The 21,548-nt window shown below is 49.9% G+C and overlaps 1 protein-coding gene across 3 annotated transcripts in view; it reads left to right on the top strand.

The window, feature by feature from the left end:
- Window positions 1-21,548, top strand: part of SIPA1L3 (signal induced proliferation associated 1 like 3) — a 303,563-nt gene that overhangs the window by 213,214 nt on the left and 68,801 nt on the right. For all 3 annotated transcript variants that reach the window (XM_073016527.1, XM_037991608.2, XM_037991607.2), the window contains exons 9-10: window positions 2,911-3,487; window positions 12,722-12,996. In XM_073016527.1, coding sequence (XP_072872628.1) covers window positions 2,911-3,487; window positions 12,722-12,996 — 852 coding nt within the window. The remainder of the gene's footprint in view (window positions 1-2,910; window positions 3,488-12,721; window positions 12,997-21,548) is intronic.

The raw sequence follows: 21,548 nt of genomic DNA, 5'->3' as shown, positions 1-21,548 counted from the left end.
TTTTTGTGCACTTTTAGCAATAATCTGCCCAAAGGCCACTGAGCCTCTATTTAATTTGGTCATCAGAGCATCACATCCAAGATATTCATCAAATCTCCAAATGTGATTCATCAACAGATCTTCTCCCTGTCCGGGCTCAGGGCTCCTTCCGCCCAGAAGCCTCAATGGGTGGAAAGCCTGGGTACCTTTCCTGCTTCTGCACCTTGTACTTCTCCTCCCAGCCCTGCTCACTGCCAGGTTCTGACCCATCCAGGGTTGGAGTGCAGGGAGGAAAAGGGAGGCAAGGAAGTGCCATGTGGATTGTGGCTGGAGCTGGCTGGCTGCTTGCCGGGCTTTTCCAGGGCTTCCTACACAGGCAGGAGACAGATCCCAGTCCCCTCGCTGCTGTAAGGATCACCTTGGGGCTGGGCGCGGTGGCTCATGCCTGTAATCCCAGCACTTTGGGAGGCCAGGGCAGGTAGATCACTTGAGGTCAGTAGTTCAAAACCAGCCCGACCAACATGGTGAAACCCTGTCTCTACTAAAAATACAAAATTAGCCAGGCGTGGTAGCAGGTGCATGTAATCCCAGCTACTTGGGAGGATGAGGCAGGAGAATTGCTTGACCCAGGGAGGAGGAGGTTGCATGAGCCGAGATTGCGCCATTGTATTCCAGCCTGAGCTACAGAGTGATACTCCATCTCAGGAAGAAAAAAAAAAAAAAAAGCATTACCTAGGGGACCTCTCCTGCTGGGGGTTGGGTAGGGAGAGAATGGGACTCACCCCCCAGCTTTCTCCACAAATTCCTTTTCTCTCTCCATAGTTTACATAGTGGGAAATGAGGTATAAGAGTTTGGGGGAATGGAGTTTTCAGATCATTTTCTCTTTTTTTTTCCTTTTTGACACAGTGTCTCTCTCTGTCGCCCAGGCTGGAGTGCAGTGGCTCATTCTTGGCTCACTGCAACCTCCGCCTCCTAGATTCAAGTGATTCTCCTGCCTCAGCCTCCCGAGTGGCTAGGACTATAGGTGTGTGCCACCACACCAGGCCTTATTTTCTCTTTACGTTCTCCTGAGTTGCTATCCTATTTCTATCATGATAGTGCCTCCATCAAATCCGAAACAGGAAGAGTTCCATTCTAACTTCCTATTACAATGAACTTCCTTTATTTTTTTTTTCTTCTTTAAACCTCAGCATCTACCAGAGGAATGGAATGAATTTTCAAAATAACCTTTGTTGAGAAGACTTACAAGATATACTTGTGTCACACAAGTGTTCAAAAGAACTAAACCTCGTAAACATTCTACATCAGTCAGCTATTCGTGCAGTAAAGCTGTATAACAAACCACCCCAGAGCTCACTGACAAACATTAATGTTTCTTTCTGGTTCACACATCTACGTGTCTGCTGGAGTTTGGCTGGACTTGGTTCCAGGTCTGCTCCAGAGGTCCCTCATCTTCTGGGACCAGTAGACTACTTGGGGTCTGTTCACCCACAGTGATGGCAGGTGCTTAGGAGTCAGTCCCCCTACCGGAACACACACACACACACACACACACACACACTCTTCAAACCTTTAACTTGGAAGCCGTTGGCCAGATCAAATCACATGACCAAGATCCATGGCGTGTGCCTGCCTCAGAAGGTGGAGAGGAGGGGGTGGATTTTTTTTTTTTAATGTCTTCCCCAATTTAAATCTTTTTAAATCTTTTAATTTAAAAGTAAACTTTAGGCTGGGCGCAGTGGCTCACGCCTGTAATCCTGGCACTTTGGGAGGCCAAGGCAGGCAGATCACCTGAGGTCGGGAGTTCGAGACCAGCCTGACCAACATGGAGAAACCCCGTTTCTACTAAAAATACAAAATTAGCCGGGCGTGGTAGTGGGTACCTGTAGTCCCAGCTACTCGGGAGGCTGAGGCAGGAGAATCGCTTGAACCCAGGAGGCAGAGGTTGCCGTGAGCCGAGATCGCGCCACTGCACTGAGAGAGTGGATTTTTGCCAAACTGTAATCTGATCTCCCACACAGTCTAAGTGTATTTAAAACAAGAATAACTGGACAGTCCTTGGGGAGTTACCCTTTGATGTCAGAGGATGTTCAGACATCTGCTTTATAGAAAATGTGTATGTGCCCTAACACTTTTTTGTTTTGTTTTTGTTTTTGTTTTTTTTTTTTGAGACATAGTCTTGCTCTGTACCCCAGGCTGGAGTGCAATGGTGCCATCTCGACTCACTGCAGCCTCCGCCTCCTGGGTTCACACTGTTGTCCTGTCTCAGCCTCCCGAGTAGCTAGGACTACAGGCGCCCACCACCACGTCCAGCCAGTTTTTTTGTATTTTTAGTAGAGACAGGGTTTCACCATATTGGTCAGGCTGGTCTTGAACTCCTGACCTCAGGTGATCTGCCTGCCTCAGCCTCACAAAGTGCTGGGATTACAGGTATGAGCCACTGCACCCAGCTGACTTTTTATTAGATTTCGAATCTGGTTAGCTAGCAACTTACTAATTAGATGTGGGCTTTCATTCTTCAGAAGAAAACCATTTGGCTGGGTGTGGTGGCTCACACCTGTAATCCCAACACTTTGGGAAGCCCAGGAGGTAGGATGACTTGAGCCCAGGAGTTTGAGACCAGCCTGGGCAACATAGTGAGACCTCCTCTCTACAAAAAATAAACAAGATTGCCTGGGCATGGTGGTGTGAGCCTGTAGTCCCAGCTACTTGGGAGGCTGAGGCAGGAGGATTGCTTGAGGACAGGAGGTCAAAGCTGCAGTGCGCTATGATTGCACCATTGCACTCCAGCCTGGGTGACAGAGTGAGACCTGTCTCGATAAAACAAAACAAACAAAAAAACCCTATTCCTATTTTTTGATCGAATATTTTCTTTCTAAAGTGTCTTAGTGCCTTTCTTCCCACCATCTAAATAATCTCTCCCTCCACAGTATGGCTGTGACCCGATCCAAAGACGCTCCTCCTTTCGGCCCCCCCATTCCCAGTGGAACCACATTCCGCAAATCCGACGTCTTCAGAGACTTCTTGCTGGCCAAGGTGATTAACGCTGAGAATGCCGCGCACAAGTCCGACAAGTTCCACACCATGGCCACCAGGACCCGCCAGGAGTATCTCAAGGACCTGGCCGAAAACTGTGTCTCCAACACCCCCATCGACTCCACCGGCAAATTCAACCTCATCTCCCTGACCTCCAAGAAGAAGGAAAAGACAAAAGCACGGGCCGGCGCTGAGCAGCACAGCGCAGGGGCCATCGCCTGGAGGGTGGCAGCCCAGGACTACGCCCAGGGGGTGGAAATCGACTGCATTTTGGGAATTTCCAATGAGTTTGTAGTGCTCCTGGACCTACGCACCAAGGAGGTGGTGTTCAACTGCTACTGCGGGGATGTCATTGGCTGGACTCCAGACTCCTCCACACTCAAAATATTCTATGGACGTGGGGACCACATCTTCCTACAGGCGACAGAGGGCTCTGTGGAGGACATAAGGGAGATCGTACAGAGATTGAAGGTAAGGGTGAGAGCCCAGCAACAGGGCGGCGGTGTGTATGGTTTTGGCCTCAGGAACCACTGAAATATTTCCCTAGCCCAGTCAGTTAGGCTAAGACACGCACTGGCCCCAAGAGAATCACAGTTGTCACTGACACACTAGACAACTTGTGGGTTCTGCAGCTAGGTTCTTCCTCTGGAAGATTTTGTGCCAGAGATCTAAGGATCTTCATGCTGTTACCTTGGAAAGACAAGAGATACTTATTAACCTTGGACATTGATAGAAAGTATAAGTTTAAGCTTAGGTTAAAAATGTAGGCCAGGCCGGGCACAGTGGCTCATGCCTGTAATCCCAGCACTTTGGGAAGCCGAGGTGGGCAGATCACGAGGTCAGGAGATCGAGACCATCCTGGCTAACTCAGTGAAACCCCGCCTCTACTAAAAATACAAAAAAATTAGCCAGGTGTGGTGGCGGTCGCCTGTAGTTCCAGCTACTTGGGAGGCTGAGGCAGGAGAATGGCCTGAGCCTGGGAGGCGGAGCTTGCAGTGAGCAGAGATCACATCACTGCACTCCAGCCTGGGCAACTGAGCCAGACTCCATCTCAAAAAAAAAAAAAAAAAAATGTAGGCCAGGCGCCTTGGCTCATGCCTATAATCCCAGCACTTTAGGAGGCTAAGGTGGTAGATCGCTTGAGCCCAGGAATTCCCAGACCAACCTGGGTAACCATAGTGAGACCCTGTCTACCAAAAAAAAAAAAAAAAAAACAAGAAAATTAGCGAAGCATGATGGTGGTGCATGCCTGTGGTCCCAGCTACTCAAGAGGCTGAGGTGGGAGGATTGTTTGAGCCCAAGAGGTTGAGGCCACAGTGAGCTGAGGTCATGCCACTGCACTTCAGCCTGGGCAACAGAATGAGACCCTGTCTCAAAAGAAAAAAAAAAAAAGTGTAAGAGTACTTTCTATAATAATTAAAATAGAATGAAAAATGTCCAAACCATTAAAGGATAGGGCAGAGGGGAGAGGAGGAAAAAATACAAGAAAGCACAAAGGAACATAAAATTATATGGCAGGAATGAGTTCCATGTTAGTAATCACAGTAAATGTGAATGGTTTAACTTGCCCTATTAAAAGACAAAGACTCACAGTCTAGGTAGAAATCTTCCCCTAAACCCCTCGTGGACAAACCAAGAGTGGCAGATTGGTGACAGCTGAGTTGCTGTCTGCCTGAAGCATTATGCTGAGAAGTACTCAGGCACCATCTAAGCTCCACAAGAAAGAAGACTGTGGGCCGGGCGCGGTGGCTCAAGCCTGTAATCCCAGCACTTTGGGAGGCCGAGACGGGCGGATCACGAGGTCAGGAGATCGAGACCATCCTGGCTAACACAGTGAAACCCCGTCTCTACTAAAAACACAAAAAACTAGCCGGGCGAGGTGGCGGGCGCCTGTAGTCCCCGCTACTCGGGAGGCTGAGCCAGGAGAATGGCGTAAACCCGGGAGGCGGAGCTTGCAGTGAGCTGAGATCCGGCCACTGCACTCCAGCCCGGGTGACAGAGCAAGACTCCGTCTCAAAAAAAAAAAAAAAAAAAAAGAAGACTGTGGTCAGTGATTGCCTCTGCAGTGGGTTTGGCAGAACGGCGTGGCATGCATGCTAAATAGAGATAGCACATAACACGGCAGTTCAGAGCACAGGATCTAGAGTCGGAAGGCCTGTCTTCGAGTCCCAGCACTGCCACTTACCAGCTGCATGACCTTGAGCCAAGTTATTTAGCTTCTTTGTGATTCAGTTTCTTCATCTGAAAAGCAGGAACAAGAATCATTCTGCATTGCTGGGTGCAGTGGCTCATGCCTATAATCCCAACACTTTGGGAGGCCAAAGAGAAAGGATTGCTTGTGCCCAGGAGTTTGAGACCAGCCTGGGCAATATAGTGAGACCCTGTTTCTAAAAAAAATTTTTAAATAAATTAGCCGAGACAGGCGGATCACAGGGTCAGGAGATCAAGACCATCCTGGCTAATACGGTGAAACCCCATCTCTACTAAAAATACAAAAAATTAGCCGTGCATGGTGGCGGGCGCATGTAGTCCCAGCTACTCGGGAGGCTGAGGCAGGAGAATGGCGTGAACCCAGAAGGCGGAGCTTGTAGTGAGCAGAGATCTCGCCACTGCACTCCAGCCTGGGTGACAGTGCAAGACTCTTTCTCAAAAAATAAAACTAAAAAATAAATTAGCTGGGCATGGTGGTGCACACTTGTGGCCTCAACTATTCAGGAGGCTGAATGGGATGATCACTTGAGCCCAGGAGTTTGAGGCTGCAGCAAGCTATGATCACACCACTGCACTCCAACCTCAGCAACAGAGAAAGACCCCGACTCAAAAAAAAAAAATGAAAATGAAAAAGTGACTAGGCGTGGTGGCTCACACCTGTAATCCCAGCACTTGGGGAGGCCGAGGTGGATGGATTATTTCAGGTTAGGAGTTTGAGATCAGCCTGGCCAACATGGTAAAACCCTATCTCTACTAAAAATACAAAAATTAGCCAGGCGTGATGGCATACACCTGTAATCCCAGCTACTCAGGAGGCTAAGGGAGGAGAAATGCTTGAACCCGAGAGGCAGAGGTTGCAGTAAGCCGAGAGTAAGCCACTGTACTCCAACCTGGGTGACAGAGCAAGACTCCGTCTCAAAACAAACAAAAGCAAACTCCAATGCTTCTCCCCACCCCTCTCAGAGGTTTCCTGACTTCGTAAAACAGAAGTCCTCTACTCAAATAAGGTTTTAGGGAAAAAAAGGTCGAGTCTATCCCTCCGTTTGCAGATGTCAGAGCCTTGGCATCAGCCTGGGCTCTACTCTCTCTCATGCCCACATTCGTCAGCTCCACTTCCGCAGGCAGACGCCAACTGCCTCTCCCACAGCCCCCACCCTGGCGCCAGCCAACCTGGTCTCTCCCGGACACTTTAGGTAGTGTCCTTTCTGGTCCTTCTTGCCCCTGCCCTTGCTTCTCTGTGGCCTGTTCTCAACATGGTAGTGAGAGCAATCTGATCACATCACCTCTCTACTCTAAACCCTCAGGTCACTCTAGGTTAAAGTCTCAGTCCTTATCGAAGCCCATGAGGCTGGGTGTGACCTGACTCCCTGTCGACTTCTCTGACCTCATGTCCCTGTTGCTGTCTCTGCCCCAGCCATGCAGACCTCTGGGATTTCATGTGCATGCTAGGACGGTGTCCAGCCTCAGGGCCTTTGTACTGCCTGTGCCTCTCACTGAACACTGCTCTGATCACCACATGGCTCGCTCCGTTTCCTCCTACAGGCCTTTGGTCACATGTTGCCTTGTCAGTGAGCCCTTGTTATCTAAGATTGCACACCCCCTCCCCTGGCTTGGAGCACTTTTTCCCGCTTTGCCTGCTTAACCACCGTCTGCCATGCACTGTGCGTTATGTGTTCACTGCCATGTCCTCAGCACCTAGGCCAGCATCTGGTGCACAGTAGCCGCTGAGTGAGCAGGAACTGAGTGCAGGCACGAATGCATTGTACGCTGCAACAGCCATAATAGCGAGCTTCAAGTAGGCGCCAGCCGTGCGTCAGACCCTGCTCAGCACCTTGGGTGGTTTTGTGTCTCTTGCTCACAAAAACCTGATGAGGTAGACACCATTCTCCTCCTCACTTCGCAGATGAGGAAACAGGCCCAGAGATACTTTGACTTGCCCAGAGCCCAAAGAGCCTGGGTTTTCGGATTTTTTATTTTGTTTTGTTTTTTGAGACGGAGTCTTGCTCTGTCCCCCAGGCTGGAGTGCAGCAGTGCGATCTCAGCTCACTGCAACGTCCACCTCCCGGGTTCAAGCAATTCTCCTGTCTCAGCCCCCCAAGTAGCTGGGACTACAGGCGCCCGCCACCACACCCAGCTAATTTTTGCATTTTTAATAGAGATGGGGTTTTGCCATGTTGGCCAGGCTGTTCTCGAACTCCTGGCCTCAAGTGATCCACCCGTCTTGGCCTCCCAAAGTGCTGCGATTACAGGCCTGAGCCACTGTGCCTGGCCAAGCCTGGGTTCTTAAACGCTAGGCTACTCCACCTCCCCTAATCCTCACAGCAGCTCGCGTTTTTTAAGCAGCGACCATGCCAGGCACTGTGCCAGGTGACATGTTTTACCCACATCCTCACTGCTACTTTGTCCCACGCCCACCCCCGTGCCTACTGTTGGCGGAGTCCTTTTAGAGCACATTTCCACAGCCATACCCCCACCCCCACCCCCAGTCTCAACGCCCCAGAACCTGCTGGGGAACCAGTGGGCCAGGGAATGGTGACATAAGCCATCTCCCATGAAGGGGCAGGCCCACCTTGAATGACTCATGACTGCAAGTTTCTCTCTTTGTGAAGCACCCACAGGGTACAGATTCCACACTATCCCCGGCAGGCTGACTTGACTGCCCCAGACATCCTGAACTAATGGTATTCCATCACTGGTTAATTGAGTGAGTGTTACTATGTGCCTGGCCTTGGCCTGGGCAGTACTGGGACATAGCAGTGACCATAACAGACCCAGGCCTACTTTCATGGGGCACCTCTCTGGGACAGATATTAAACACACAGTTACATGTGCCAAGAGCTTGAAAGGGGGGTGTGGAGGATGCCAGGAGAACCTATCAGATGGTGCTGAATCAGACAAGGAGAAGGTCTCAAATCCATGGGTTGGATACAATCCCAGACATATTAAGTTAGTTACCAGAGTTTAACATTTAGAGCAAGCTTGTCCAACCTGCAGCCCAAGACGGCTTTGAATGGCACCCAACACAAATTCATAAACTTTCTTAAAACATTATGACATTATGAATTTTTTTGTGATTTTTTTTTTTAAGCTTATCAGCTATCATTAGCATTAGTGTATTTCGTGTGAGGCCCAAGACGATTCTTTTTTTTTTCTTTGAGACAGAGTCTCGCTCTGGTCGCCCAGGCTGGAGTGCATTGGTGCAATCTTGGCTCACTGCAACCTCGACCTCCCAGGTTCAAGCGATTCTTATGCCTCAGCCTCCCAAGTAGCTGGAATTACAGGCGTGAAACACCATGCCCAGCTAATTTTTGTATTTTTAGTAGAGACGGGGTTTTGTCGTGTTGACCAGGCTGGTCTCAAACTCCTGACCTCAGGCAATCCACGGGCCTAGTTTCCCAAAGTGCTGGGACTAGAGATGTGAGCCATTGCACCTGGCCCCAAGACAGTTCTTCTTCCAATGTGGCCCAGGGAAGCCAAAAGATTGGACATCCCTGATTTAGAGGATTTTGGCTGGATGCAGTACCTCACGCCTGTAATCCCAGAGCTTTGGGAGGCTGAGGTGAGAGGATTGCTTGAGGCCAGGAGTTCAAGACCAGCCTGGGCAACAGAGCGAGACCCCATCTCTACCAAAAAAAAAAAAAAAAAAACCGGGCGCAGTGGCTCTTGCCTATAATCCCAGCACTTTGGGAGGCCAAGGCAGGCGGATCACCTGAGGTCAGGAGTTCGAGACCAGCCTGGCCAACGTGGTAAAACCCAGTCTCTACTAAAAATACAAAAAGCTGGGCGTGGTGGGTGGCGCCTGTAATCCCAGCTACTGGGGAGAGGCTAAGGCAGGAGAATCACTTGATCCTGGGAGGCGGAGGTTGCAGTGTGCTGAGATCGCACCACTACACTCCAGTCTGGATGACAAGAGCGAGACTCCGTCTCTAAAAATAAAAAGAAAAGAAAAGAAAGAACATGACGTAGAAGTTTCATCACTTCATATCTTGTTGGTCAAAACTGAGTCATCTGTCCATACCCGCTACAAAGGAAGCAGAGAAATGTGGTCCCCAACTTGGTGGCCACGTGCCCATCAAAACTCTGTTTTACAGAGGAGGCCTGGACCTAATTACCAAAAGGCAGAGGCAGGGGGAATGGAAAGCAAACAGCATTGGCAGGCCTTGCTACAGCAGTGTTTGCTGAGCTGTTGCCTACTCTCTCTCTCTGGACTCTATGGAAGGTCGGGCCTTCCAAGGAACCGCCCGCGACTCTGAGGGCTGGTGTGGCCTAATTGATTGTGGGCACAGACACACAGGACTTTGCTTAATAACCCACAGCCAAACTCCTTGGACACAAGAGTGACAGCTTCAAAGGGAAGAAGAATTTTGACTCCCAGAGCAGAAGGAATGGGCTAGGACGAATCCAGCCACAGCTTTCTCTTCTGAGGCACTAAGCTACACCTTTGCTTTCAAATGAATTTTACTTTTTTGTGGGTTTTTTTTTTTTTGAGATGGAGTCTCACCCTGTCTCCCAGACTGGAGTGCATTGGCGCGATCTCAGCTCACTGCAACCTCTGCCTCCCGGGTTCAAGTGATCTTCCTGCCTCAGCCTCCCAAGTAGCTGGGATTACAGGTGTGCACCACCACGCCCAGCTAATTTCGTACTTTTTTTTTTTTTTACTAGAGATAGGGTTTCACCATATTGCCCAGGCTGGTCTTGAACTCCTGACCTCAGGTGATCCTCCCACCTCAGCCTCCCAAAGTGCTGGAATTGCAGGCATGAGACATGGCACCCAGCCCAATTTTACTTTTTTTTTTTTTCTGAGACAGAGTCTTGCTCTGTCGCCCAGGGTGGAGTGCAGTGGCAGGTGATCTCGGCTCACTGCAAGCTCCACCTCCTGGGTTCACGCCATTCTCCTGCCTCAGCCTCCCGAGTAGCTGGGACTACAGGCGCCCGCCACCACATCCAGCTAATTTTTTTTTTTTTGTATTTTTAGTAGAGACAGGGTTTCACCAGATAGCCAGGATGGTCTCTATCTCCTGACCTCGTGATCTGCCCGCCTCAGCCTCCCAAAGTGCTGGGATTACAGGCATGAGCCACCGCGCCCGGCCGAATTTTACTTTTTAATTATAGAAAATTGCAAGCATACACTAAAGCAAGAGGAATCGTATAAGAAGCCCAGTCTTGGCCGGGCATAGTGGCTCACACCTGTAAACCCAGCACTTTGGGAGGCCAAGGCAGGTGGATCACCAGAGGTCCAGAGTTTGAGACCAGCCTGACCAACATGGAGAAACCCCATCTCTACTAAAAATACAAAATTAGCACGCCTATAATCCCAGCTACTCGGGAGGCTGAGGCAGGAGAATTGCTTGAACCTGGGAAGTGGAGGTTGTGGTGAGCCGAGATTGCGCCACTGCACTCCAGCCTGGGCAACAAGAGTGAAACTCCGTCTCAAAAAAAAAAAAGAACCCAAATCTTCATCACCAGCCCAGCCTCAGCAGTTACTGACCCATGGCTGATCTTGTTTCTTTCTTCCTTCCCTCTCTTTCCCAATTATTTTGAAGCAAATCCTAGACATCCTATCATTTCATCTGTAAACTCTTCAATATTTATTTCTAAAAGATACAAACTCTTAAAACATAAGTATCTTGTCATCATGCATAAAATAAAAAATTAACGATAATTCCTTATTGTCAAATAAACACATTGTCACCCATGGATGGACTATAAAATCAATCACAGAGACATAATTTTTTTTAATTTTTTATTTTAATTTTTATTTTTAAAGACAAGGTCTTGCTCTCACCCCGGCTGGAGTGCAGTGGCACAGTCATTGCTCATTACAGCGTCACTCTCCTGGGCTCAAGCCTGCTTTGCACCTTAGCCTCCCAAGTAGCTGGGGTTGCAAGAGTATGCCACCATGTTCAACTAATTTTTTTTTTTTTTTCAGTGGAGAGGAGGTCTTGCTATGTTGCCCAGGCTCATCTTGAATTCCTGGGCTTAAGCAGTCCTCCTGCCTTGGCCTGGGAAAGTGCTGAGACTACAGGCGTGAGGCTCTGCACTCATCCTGAGTTGCAACATGTTAAAGGTTAGATGTCTTAGTCCATTTATCCTGAATATAACAACATACCTTAGACTGGGTAGTTTATAAGCTAGAGAAATTTATTTCTTCGCAGTTCCAGAAGCCAGGAAGTCCAAGATAAAGGCACCTGCAGGTTCAATATCTGGTGAGGGCCCCTTTCAAATTCACAGATGGCACCTTCTTGCTGTCACGGTGGAAGAGGTGAACAAGTTCCTTGGGCCTCCTTTTTTTTTTTTTTTTTTTTTTTGAGACAGTCTCACTCTGTCGCCCAGGCTGGAGTGCAATGGCGCAATCTTAGCTCACTGCAACCTCCACCTCCCAGGTTCAAGTGATTCTCCTGTGTCAGCCTTCCGAGTAGCTGGGATTACAGGCATGCACCACCGTGTCAGGCCTCTTTTATATGGGCACTGATCCCCTTTATAAGGGTTCTGCCATAGTAATAGTATGGGAAACAATAAAAAGTGTCACAGTGTGCCTCAGTGAGTAAAGATAAGACTATTTTATGAAGCATTGTTTTGGTCATACATGTTTCCCCCACTTTCCAAATTCTCACCATCCAAATCAGGAACCAAACAGATTTAGTGACATTTTCAGGTAAGTCCTTTACCATCCAAACTCTTACTTCTTGCTATCCACACTCAAGAATGTGACAGATTCGAATTGCAAGGAATATTTGTGTCTGTGGGCATGTGTGTAAAATGCGACTGTGTAGAGTAGTTTGTGACATAAAATTATTCCTTTTCTTGGCCAGGTGTGGTGGCTCACGCCTGTAATCCCAGCACTTTGGGAGGCCAAGACGGGTGGATCACTTGAGGTCAGGAGTTCGAGACCAGCCTGGCCAACATGGTAAAACCCCGTCTCTACTAAAAATACCAAAATTAGCCAGGCGTGGTAGCACACACTTGTAATCCCAGCTACTCGGAAGGCTGAGGCAGGAGAATCACTTGAACCCAGGAGGCAGACATTGCAGTAAGCTGAGATCATGCCACTGCACTGCAGCCTGGGTGACAGAGTGAGTCTCTGTCTCAAAAATAAATAAATAATGATAAAATAAACAAATACCACAGCCCAGAGGACATGCCAGTGCCACTCGCAATTCATTGGCCAAAACAAGTCCCAGGGCCCTACCCAACCACAAAGGAGCCAGGAAGTGCAATCCCATTGACCCCAAGAAGGAGGGAGGTCGGGGCCTTTGGAGCCATAGCTCATGACCACCATTGTCTCTGCAAGGTTAGAAGCCACTGGGTCGCATAGCCACATTTCCCCTCCAGAAATCAGGAAGCCGGGCTGGGACCAGGTGCGTGTTCCCCCTTCAGGTCTCCTGCCATCGCCCAGGAAGGTATTAATAGATGGGAGTCAGCAGGTTTTTGACCTCAAAGCAGGGAAGCTGACCCAGGCAGCTTCTGAGGCTCGATCCTGCCTGTGGCCTGCAGGTGATGACCAATGGCTGGGAGACGGTGGACATGACGCTGCGGCGGAACGGGCTCGGGCAGCTGGGCTTCCACGTGAAGTACGACGGCACAGTGGCCGAGGTCGAGGACTACGGGTTCGCCTGGCAGGCTGGCCTCCGGCAGGGCAGCCGACTGGTGGAGATCTGCAAGGTGGCCGTGGTCACATTGACCCACGACCAGATGATCGACCTGCTGCGCACCTCTGTCACCGTGAAGGTGGTCATCATCCCGCCTTTCGAGGACGGCACACCCCGGAGGTAAGGGCCTCCGCCTTTCAGCCGGGTGGTGGGTGGCAGCTCCCAGATCGCTGGCATGAGACCTCCCTGGGACTGTCACTTGAGGTCCCAATAGAGGGGGCATAGGCAGGCCCTTCTAGGCAGGAATAATGGCAATGGTGACAGGATGGGGAGGGCGCATCTACAGAGTGCTTACTGTATGCCAGTTACTGGTTTAGCCCTTCACATATGCATGATCCCATTTAATCTCCACAGTTGCCCTGTGAAGGGAGAACCTCATTCTTCCTGTTGTCTGCATGAAGCACACAATGTTAATAGTCGCTTGCCTGTGGGCCCCCCACACTTCATTCACTTGTTCAAAATGTGTTTATTGAGCCCCTGCTATGTGCAAGCTCTGTTCAAAGTGACCACAACAAAGTGCCTGCTCCTTTGGGGTTTGTGTTCTACAGGGAAAGACAGGCCGTGAAGAAATAGGTGTGTCACACAGGATCAGGTAGTGCAAAGTCTCAGAAGGGAATTAAAGCCGGGTAACGAAGGGGCTGCAGCACAGTGGGAGAGCTACTTGCAAGGCAGGCAGAGAAGGCTCCATGGGGAGGCAGCCATGTGGTTTTCTGGTCAGTGGGCTCCTGATGGGAGCTGGCCAGGGCAGAGCCTCCCCAACATGGGTGGTGCGTTCCTGGAGTGCAGGGAGGGCGGTGTGGCTGGAGCAGAGCAAGCAGGAGTGAGAGCTGGGAGCAAAGCACAGAGAGGTGACCAGGCAGATGACGTGGGCTTCCTGAGCCATGGGAGAAGTTTAGGTTTTATTCCATGCACAGTGGGAAGCTGGTAGGTGACTTATTTATTTTGTTTTGTTTTTTTGTTTTGTTTTAAGATGGAGTCTCGCTCTGTCACCCAGGCTGGAGTGCAGTGGCATGATCTCAACTCACTGCAACCTTCACCTCCCAGGTTCAAGCGATTCTCCTACCTTAGCCTCCCAAGTAGCTGGGACTACAGGCGCGTGCCACCATGCCCAGCTAATTTTTGTATTTTTAGGAGAGACGGAGTTTCACCATGTGGCCCAGACTGTCTTGAATTCCTGACCTCAGGTGATCTGCCTGCCTCAGCCTCCCAAAGTGCTGAGCCTCCCCAGGCTGTTTCATTTTTTAATGGAACATCTCAAACATAAAGTGTATTACAAGTATCAAAACATATCATGTACCCCATAAATATATACACCTACTATGTACCCACCAAAATTAAAAAGAAATAAGGCTGGGCGCAGTGGCTCACGCCTGTAATCCCAGCACTCTGGGAGGCCGAGACGGGCGGATCACGAGGTCGGGAGATGGAGACCATCCTGGCTAACATGGTGAAACCCCGTCTCTACTAAAAAATACAAAAAATTAGCCGGGTGTAGTGGCGGGCGCCTGTAGTCCCAGCTACTCAGGAGGTTGAGGCAGGAGAATGGCATGAACCTAGGAGGCAGAGGTTGCAGTGAGCCGAGATCACGCCACTGCACTCCAGCCTGGGAGAGAGAGCAAGACTCTGTCTCAAAAAAAAGAAATATAAGAAATAAAAGGAAATATCCTACTGGGGGGAACAAAAGTATACTGGGCCCTCTGAGCACTTACCAACATGCGGCCAGGTTTTCGTTTTTTTGTTGTATTATCTCCATATCCTCTTCCTGCCCCACCTGTCACCTTAGATTATCTAAAACAATTCCAGATCCTGGAATGAGCCTCTATACAATAAAGACCTTTTTTAAAAAATTACACCTAACAAATTTAGCAGTAATTTCATGTATTTCTTGTTTTTTGTTTGTTTGTGTTTTATTTGTTTATTTTATTATTTTTTTTTTTTTTTTTTTTTTTTTTTTTTTTTTTTGAGATGGAGTCTCACTCTGTTGCCCAGGCTGGAGTGCAGTGGCACCAACTCGGCTCAGTGCAACCTCCACCTCCCGGTTCAAGTGATTCTCCTGCCTCAGCCTCAGCCTCCCGAGAGGCTGGAACTACAGACATGTGCCACCATGCCCAGCTAATGTTTGTATTTTTTGGTAGAGACAGGGCTTCCCCATGTTGGCCAGGCTGGTCTCAACTCCTGACCTCAAGTGATCTGCCTGCGTGGGCCTCCCAAAGTACTGGGATTACAGGCTTGAGCCACCACACCTGGCCTTAACAGTATTTTCTTTTTCTTTCTTTCTTTTTTTTTTTTTTTGTGAGATGGAGTCTCGCTCTATTGCCAGGCTGGAGTGCATTGGCGCTATCTCGGCTCATTGCAACCTCTGCCTCCCGGGTTCAAGCGATTCTCCTGCCTCAGCCTCCCAAGTAGCTGGGACTACCAGCACGTGCCACCATGCTCAGCTAATTTTTGTATTTTTAGTAGACACGGGGTTTCGCCATGTTGTCCAGGATGGTCTCAATCTCTTGACCTCATGATCCATCCGCCTCGGCCTCCCAAAGTGCTGGGGTTAGCAGGCGTGAGCCACTGCGCCCAGCCAACAGTAATTTCTTAGTGTCAACTATCTAGGCTGGGTTCACACCTATAATCATAACACTTTGGGAGGCTGAGGTGGGAAGATCACTTGAGGCCAGGAGTTCAAGACCCAGCCTAGCCAACACAGTGAGACCCCCATGTCTGCATCTCTGCCCAAAGGAAAAAAAAAATAGTGCATTTGTAACCCCAGCTATTTTCAGGCTGAGGTGGGAGGATCACTTGAGCCCAGGAAGCTGAAGCTACAGGAAGCCATGATTGTGCCACTGTACTCCAGCCTGGGCAACAGAGGGAGACCTCATCTCTTTGGTTTTTTTTTAACAGTTGTTCATCAGAATTCTCCTATTAGGCAGGGTACAGTGACTCACGCCTGTAATCCCAGCACTTTGGGAGGTCAAGGCGGGTGGATCACCAGGTGGGAGTTCAAGACCAGCCTGAACCAAACTGGAGTTCAAGACCAGCCTGACCAACAGGGAGAAACACTGTCTCTACTAAAAATACAAAATTAGCTGGGCGTGGTGGCGCATGCCTGTAATCCCAGCTACTCAGGAGGCTGAGGCAGGAGAATCGCTTGAATCTGGGAGGCAGAGGTTGCGGTGAACTGAGATTGCACCATTGTACTCAGCCTGGGCAACAAGAATGAAGCTCCGTCTCAACAAAAAAAGAATTCTCCTATTGCATTTGATTGATGTATCTCTCGAGGCTCTTTTTTTTTCCTTTGAGACAGAGTCTCGCTCTGTTACCCAGGCTGGAGTGCAGTGGCACAATCTCGGCTCACTGCAGCCTCTGCCTCCTGGGTTCAAGTGATTCTCCTGTGTCAGCCTCCTGATTAGCTGGGACTACAGGCGTGCAGCACCATGCCTGGCTAAATTTCGGGTTTTTCGTAGAAACGGGGTTTCACCATGCTTCCCAGGCTGGTCTTGAACTCCTGACCTCAGGTGATCTGCCCGCCACAGCCTCCCAAAGTGCTGGGATTACAGACATGAGCCACCGCGCCTCGCCTTTTCCTTGCAGTTTATTTTGGAAAGAAACCAGGTCGCCTGTCCTTGGAATTTCCCCCTTCCTGGCTTTAGCTGGCGGCCTCCCCATGGTGTTCTTTAGCCTGTTGCTCCACCACTGGTATTTTCTGTAAACTAGAGTCAAAGATGGAAGCTTGCTCAGGCCCCAATGTGATGTCTTTCGGCCGCAGCACTCCTAGGTATGCATCTGCAAGAAGGCACTGCGTGCCTGGTGTCCCTCTGCAAGTGACACTAAAGGCGAGCATAGGCTTCAGACAGCGGCACCTAGCATCACCACACGTCCCCTTCAGCCCTGTTTCACAGCCAAGCAGCCACTGCTGGGCACGGCCTAGATCCATCATTTCATGACAGCTTGCAGACGAGTGCCATCTTCATTCTGTCATTCCTTCTTCATGTATTGGTTGGAATGCTTCTAAAAAGAGCTTTCTTTCTGTAACCGTTCAGTTACCCTGAGGTATAATTTGTACAGAGAAGGCAAGATAAAAACAGTTTTCAGCATAATGAGTTGGTCCCTAGCAACCTCCAGAAGTGACCAATGAGAGAGATGCACCATGTTCCCAGCTCTGGAAGCAGTGCACAGAGGACAGCCGAGGCCTTGGCCTCATGGAGTGAGGCCCTAGTGGGTCAGGGGAGACAAACAGTAAACAAATAAATGAATGAGATGATTTCAGATTACAGAGTGGGAGGCAGGAGAGCATAGCGGGGGAGGCAGGCTCTGCAGTGAGGCAGGCTGTCTAGGTTTGAATCCCAGCTCTTCCCCTTGGTACCTGCAACCCTAGGGGAGTGGCCTCACCACCCTGTGCCTGGTTTCCTCATTTGTAAAACAAGGACAAGAACATCCTTTCCACAAGAGCGTTTGTGAAGTTGAAGAGATCCAACTTGTAAAACACATAGGACAGGCCAGACCCAGTGAATGGCTTGTGACTGTGGAGTGCTGGTGGCTCTCAGCACTTTTGGAGGCCAAGGCCAGAGGATCACTTGAGCCCAGCAGTTTGAGACCAGCCTAGGCAACATAGCAAGACCTCGCCACTAGAACAATTTTTTTTTTTTGAGACAGAGTTTTACTCTTGTTGCCCAGACTGCAGTGCAGTGGCATGATCTTAGCTCACTGAAAGCTCCGCCTCCTGGGTGCAAGCAATTCTTCTGCCTCATCCTCCTGAGTAGCTGAGACTACAGGCATGCACTACCACACCCGGCTAATTTTTGTATCTTTAGCAGACACAGGGTTTCACCATGTTGGCCAGGCTGGTCTCAAACTCCTGACCTCATGTGATCCACCCGTCTCAACCTCCCAAAGTGCTGGGATTACAGTGTGAGCTACCACACCCAGCCCAAATTTTTAAAAATTAGCTAGTTGTGATGGCACATGCATGTAGTCTCAGCTACTCAGGATGAGGTAGGAGACTGAGACTGCAGTGAGCCATGATCACACCACTGCACTGAAGCTTTCTGGAAAAAAAAAAAAAAAAAAAAAAAAAAAAACCACGCTCGGTGGCTCACGCCTGTAATCCCAGCACTTTGGGAGGCCAAGGCAGGCGGATCACAAGGTCAGGAGTTCGAGACCAGCCTGGCCAATATGGTGAAACCCTGTCTCTACAAAAAATACAAAAATTAGCCGGGCATGGTGGCGCACGCCTGTAATCCCAGCTACTCGGGAGACTGAGGCAGGAGAATCACTTGAACCCAGGAGGCGGAGGTTGCAGTGAGCTGATTGCGCCACTACACTCCAGCCTGGGTGACAGAGCGAGGCTCCATTTCAGGGGAAAAAAAAAAAAAAAAAAGGGACAGTACTTGGCCTATAGGAGGCGCTTGAGAGACACTGGTGCTGAAGTACTGGATGTGAGGACTGTAAAGGGCACATAACCCACATTGGACAGGGTGGTCTGGGAAGGCCCGAAGGTGAGAACAAAGGCCCTTGGCTCAGAGACAGACCAGAAAGAGGGCCTGCGTGGCTGCAGCAGATTGAGCCAAGAGGAGGACACAAAATGGGGTGACGATGAGTACCGTATTCACAGATGACCTTGCTGGGCTCACACCAGGGCTGGTGTGATCTCCGCTTTATAGATGAGAAAACCGGGGCCCAGGGCAAACAAATCACTTTGCCGTGTTGCACAGCTAGTAAGCAGCAAAGAAAATTCAAATCCAGGTTGGCCTGTCTCCATTATACTGTGCGGTCTCTGAAAGCTATCACAAGCTATTAATACGCGGGCATGCGAGTGATTTCCCCACCCTCACCTTCCTGAGTCGTGCTTGCTCTCTCTTCACTTGATGGGGGACAGTTCTGAGCAGGCCTAAACCCTGAACCTGAGGGCGTGGCCACCCCTACCCACACCCCCGATGGCTCAGCCTCAGGACTCCAGTCACGCCCCAGGTATCTCCCGTTCCCAGCCCTCTTCCCCTGCCGCCTTCCTCCTCTGCCTGGAGCCAAAGCGCAGCCACACCTGCTCAGATCTCTGCAGGGGCAAGTCAAGGCCAGATAACCCCACAGGCGAATGCCCTGGTGACTACGCCTCTCGGGGAAGGACATGCATCCTTCTCCACACACTCCCGTGGGTGCACACGATAAGCCAGCTCGCCCGTCGTATGACTGTCACCCCAAACATGCAGGTAGGGCCAAATGAAACACAAAGAAAAGTGCGCGGTTCTCCAGCTTTGGGGAGACAGGGCCAGGGAGAGTACAACCAGACAGACGAGTTCTCCCTGCCCTGTTCGGGAGGAAGACCTTCCCTCCTGCTCCCTTTGCAGGATCTCCCATTTGCAGGGGTGGGCGTGGGTCAGGACTTGGGTGGTTTTTGTTGTTTTTCAAATGCAGAGGTGTGTAGCTGACCTCATTTGCAGGGCTGATAACCCTGGCTCTGGGCTCTCTCCAGCCTCTTGGCTCAAATGTCTGTTGCAGTGAACGCTGAGGGGAGCAGCGAGGACGGGACAGAAGTGCCATCACTGCCACCAGCCAGGCTGCATGGCTTGCACGCCAACCCCATGCTCTCCCTCTCAGACACCGAGGAGAATACACAGTGTCTTCCTCCTGTCCCCGGGCCACAAGGCTGAAGTTTTGTTTGTTATGTTTTGTTTTGTTTTTCTTTTGTTTTTCTTCTTTTTTTTTTTTTTTTGAGACGGAGTCTCGCTTTGTCACCCAGGCTGGAGTGCAGTGGCACAATCAATCTCAGCTCACTGCAAGCTCCGCCTCCTGGGTTTATGCCATTCTCCCGCCTCAGCCTCCCAAGTAGCTGGGACTACAGGCGCCCGCCACCTCGCCCGGCTAGTTTTTTGTATTTTTTAGTAGAGACGGGGTTTCACCGGGTTAGCCAGGATGGTCTCCATCTCCTGACCTCGTGATCCGCCCATCTCGGCCTCCCAAAGTGCTGGGATTACAGGCTTGAGCCACCGCGTCCGGCCGTTTTTCTTCTTTTTTTTACACGAAGTTTCACTCTCCTTGCCCAGGCTGGAGTGCAGTGGTGCGATTTCAGCTCACTGCAACCGCCGTCTCCCGGGTTCAAGCAATTCTCCTGCCTCAACCTCCCAACTGGCTGGGATTACAAAAGTCCACCACCATACCCAACTAATTTTTGTATTTTAGTAGAGATGGTATTTCTCCATGTTGGCCAGGCTGGTCTCAAACTCTAGACCTCAAGCGATCCACCTGCCTCAGCCTCCCCAAGTGCTGGGATTACAGCCATCAGCCCCTGCACCCGGCCAATATATTGTTAATTGGGAATAGAAAAAAAAAAAAGCAAGATACCATACAGAGGTATAACGCGCTAGTCTTTGTATTACTATTTTATTTTATTTTTTTATTTTTATTTTTTTTTTTTGAGACGGAGTCTCACTCTGTCGCCCAGGCTGGAGTGCAGTGGCGCAATCTCAGCTCACTGCAAACTCCGCCCCCCGGGTTCACGCCGTTCTCCTGTCTCAGCCTTCCATGTAGCTGGGATTACAGGCGCCTGCTACCATGGCTGGCTAATTTTTTTTTGTATTTTTAGTAGACACGGGGTTTCACCGTTTTAGCCAGGATGGGCTCAATCTCCTGACCTCGTGATCCGCCCATCTCTGACTTCCAAAGTGCTGGGATTACAGGCGTGAGCCACCGCGCCCGGCCTATTTAGTTTTTTTGAGATAGTCTCACTCTGTTGCCCAGGCTAGAATGCAGTGGTGTGATCATGGCTCACTGCATCCTTTACCTGCCAGGCTCAAGTGATCCTCCCTCCTCTGTCTCCCAAGTAGCTGGGACCATAGGCATGTGCCACCATGCCCAGATAATTTTTTAGAATTTTTTTGTAGAGACAGGACTTCCCTATGTTGCTTAGGCTGGTCACGAACTCCTAGGCTCAAGTAATCCTTCCACCCTAGCCTCCCAAAGTACTAGGATTATAGGCATGAGCCACTGTGCCTGGACTTCGTTACTATTTTAAATAATATTTTGCTTTCCTGCATAAGGTATTTCTGAAAGAATGCGTAAGAAACTGGGAGCAGTGGTTGCTTCTGGTAGTTGAAACTGGAGGATGGGAGTGGGAAACAGGGATGCGTCTTATGTCATTTTAATCCTTAAAAACAATTCAAGGGTCCACCGTGGTGGCTCATGCCTGTAATCCCAACACTTTGGGAGGCCGAGGCAGGTGGATCACCTGAGATGAGGAGTTCGAGACCAGCCTAGACAACATGGTGAAATCCAGTGTCTTACTAAAAATACAAAAATCAGCCGGGCGTGGTGGCGGGCCTGTAATCCCAGCTACTCAGGAGGCTGAGGCAGGAGAATCACTTGAACCCGGGAGGTGGAGATTGCAGTGAGCCAAGACCGCGCCACTGCACACCAACAAGGGTGACAGAGCAAGACTTCATCTCAAAAAAAAATCTTTTTTTAATCAATACGTGAAGCAGGCCTTCTCAAATGTTACTGTGTATCAACATCATCACAGGCAGCTCAGTCAAATGCAGATCCTTGGGCCCTGCCTCAGTGGGGATTCTGTTACATGTAATCTGGGGTAAGGCCCAGGAAGCTTCATTATTTGCTGAGCTCTTGATGATTTAGATGATGGTCATTTTCAGGTCACTGGGGAGGGCGAGAGCCGGGAGGAGCTGGGGCAGAAT

The sequence above is a fragment of the Chlorocebus sabaeus genome, chromosome 6 (assembly GCF_047675955.1).
Source record: "Chlorocebus sabaeus isolate Y175 chromosome 6, mChlSab1.0.hap1, whole genome shotgun sequence".
NCBI lineage: Eukaryota > Metazoa > Chordata > Mammalia > Primates > Cercopithecidae > Chlorocebus > Chlorocebus sabaeus.
Note: the sequence above shows the minus strand (reverse complement) of the source record. Positions and strands in the feature narration are given on the sequence as shown.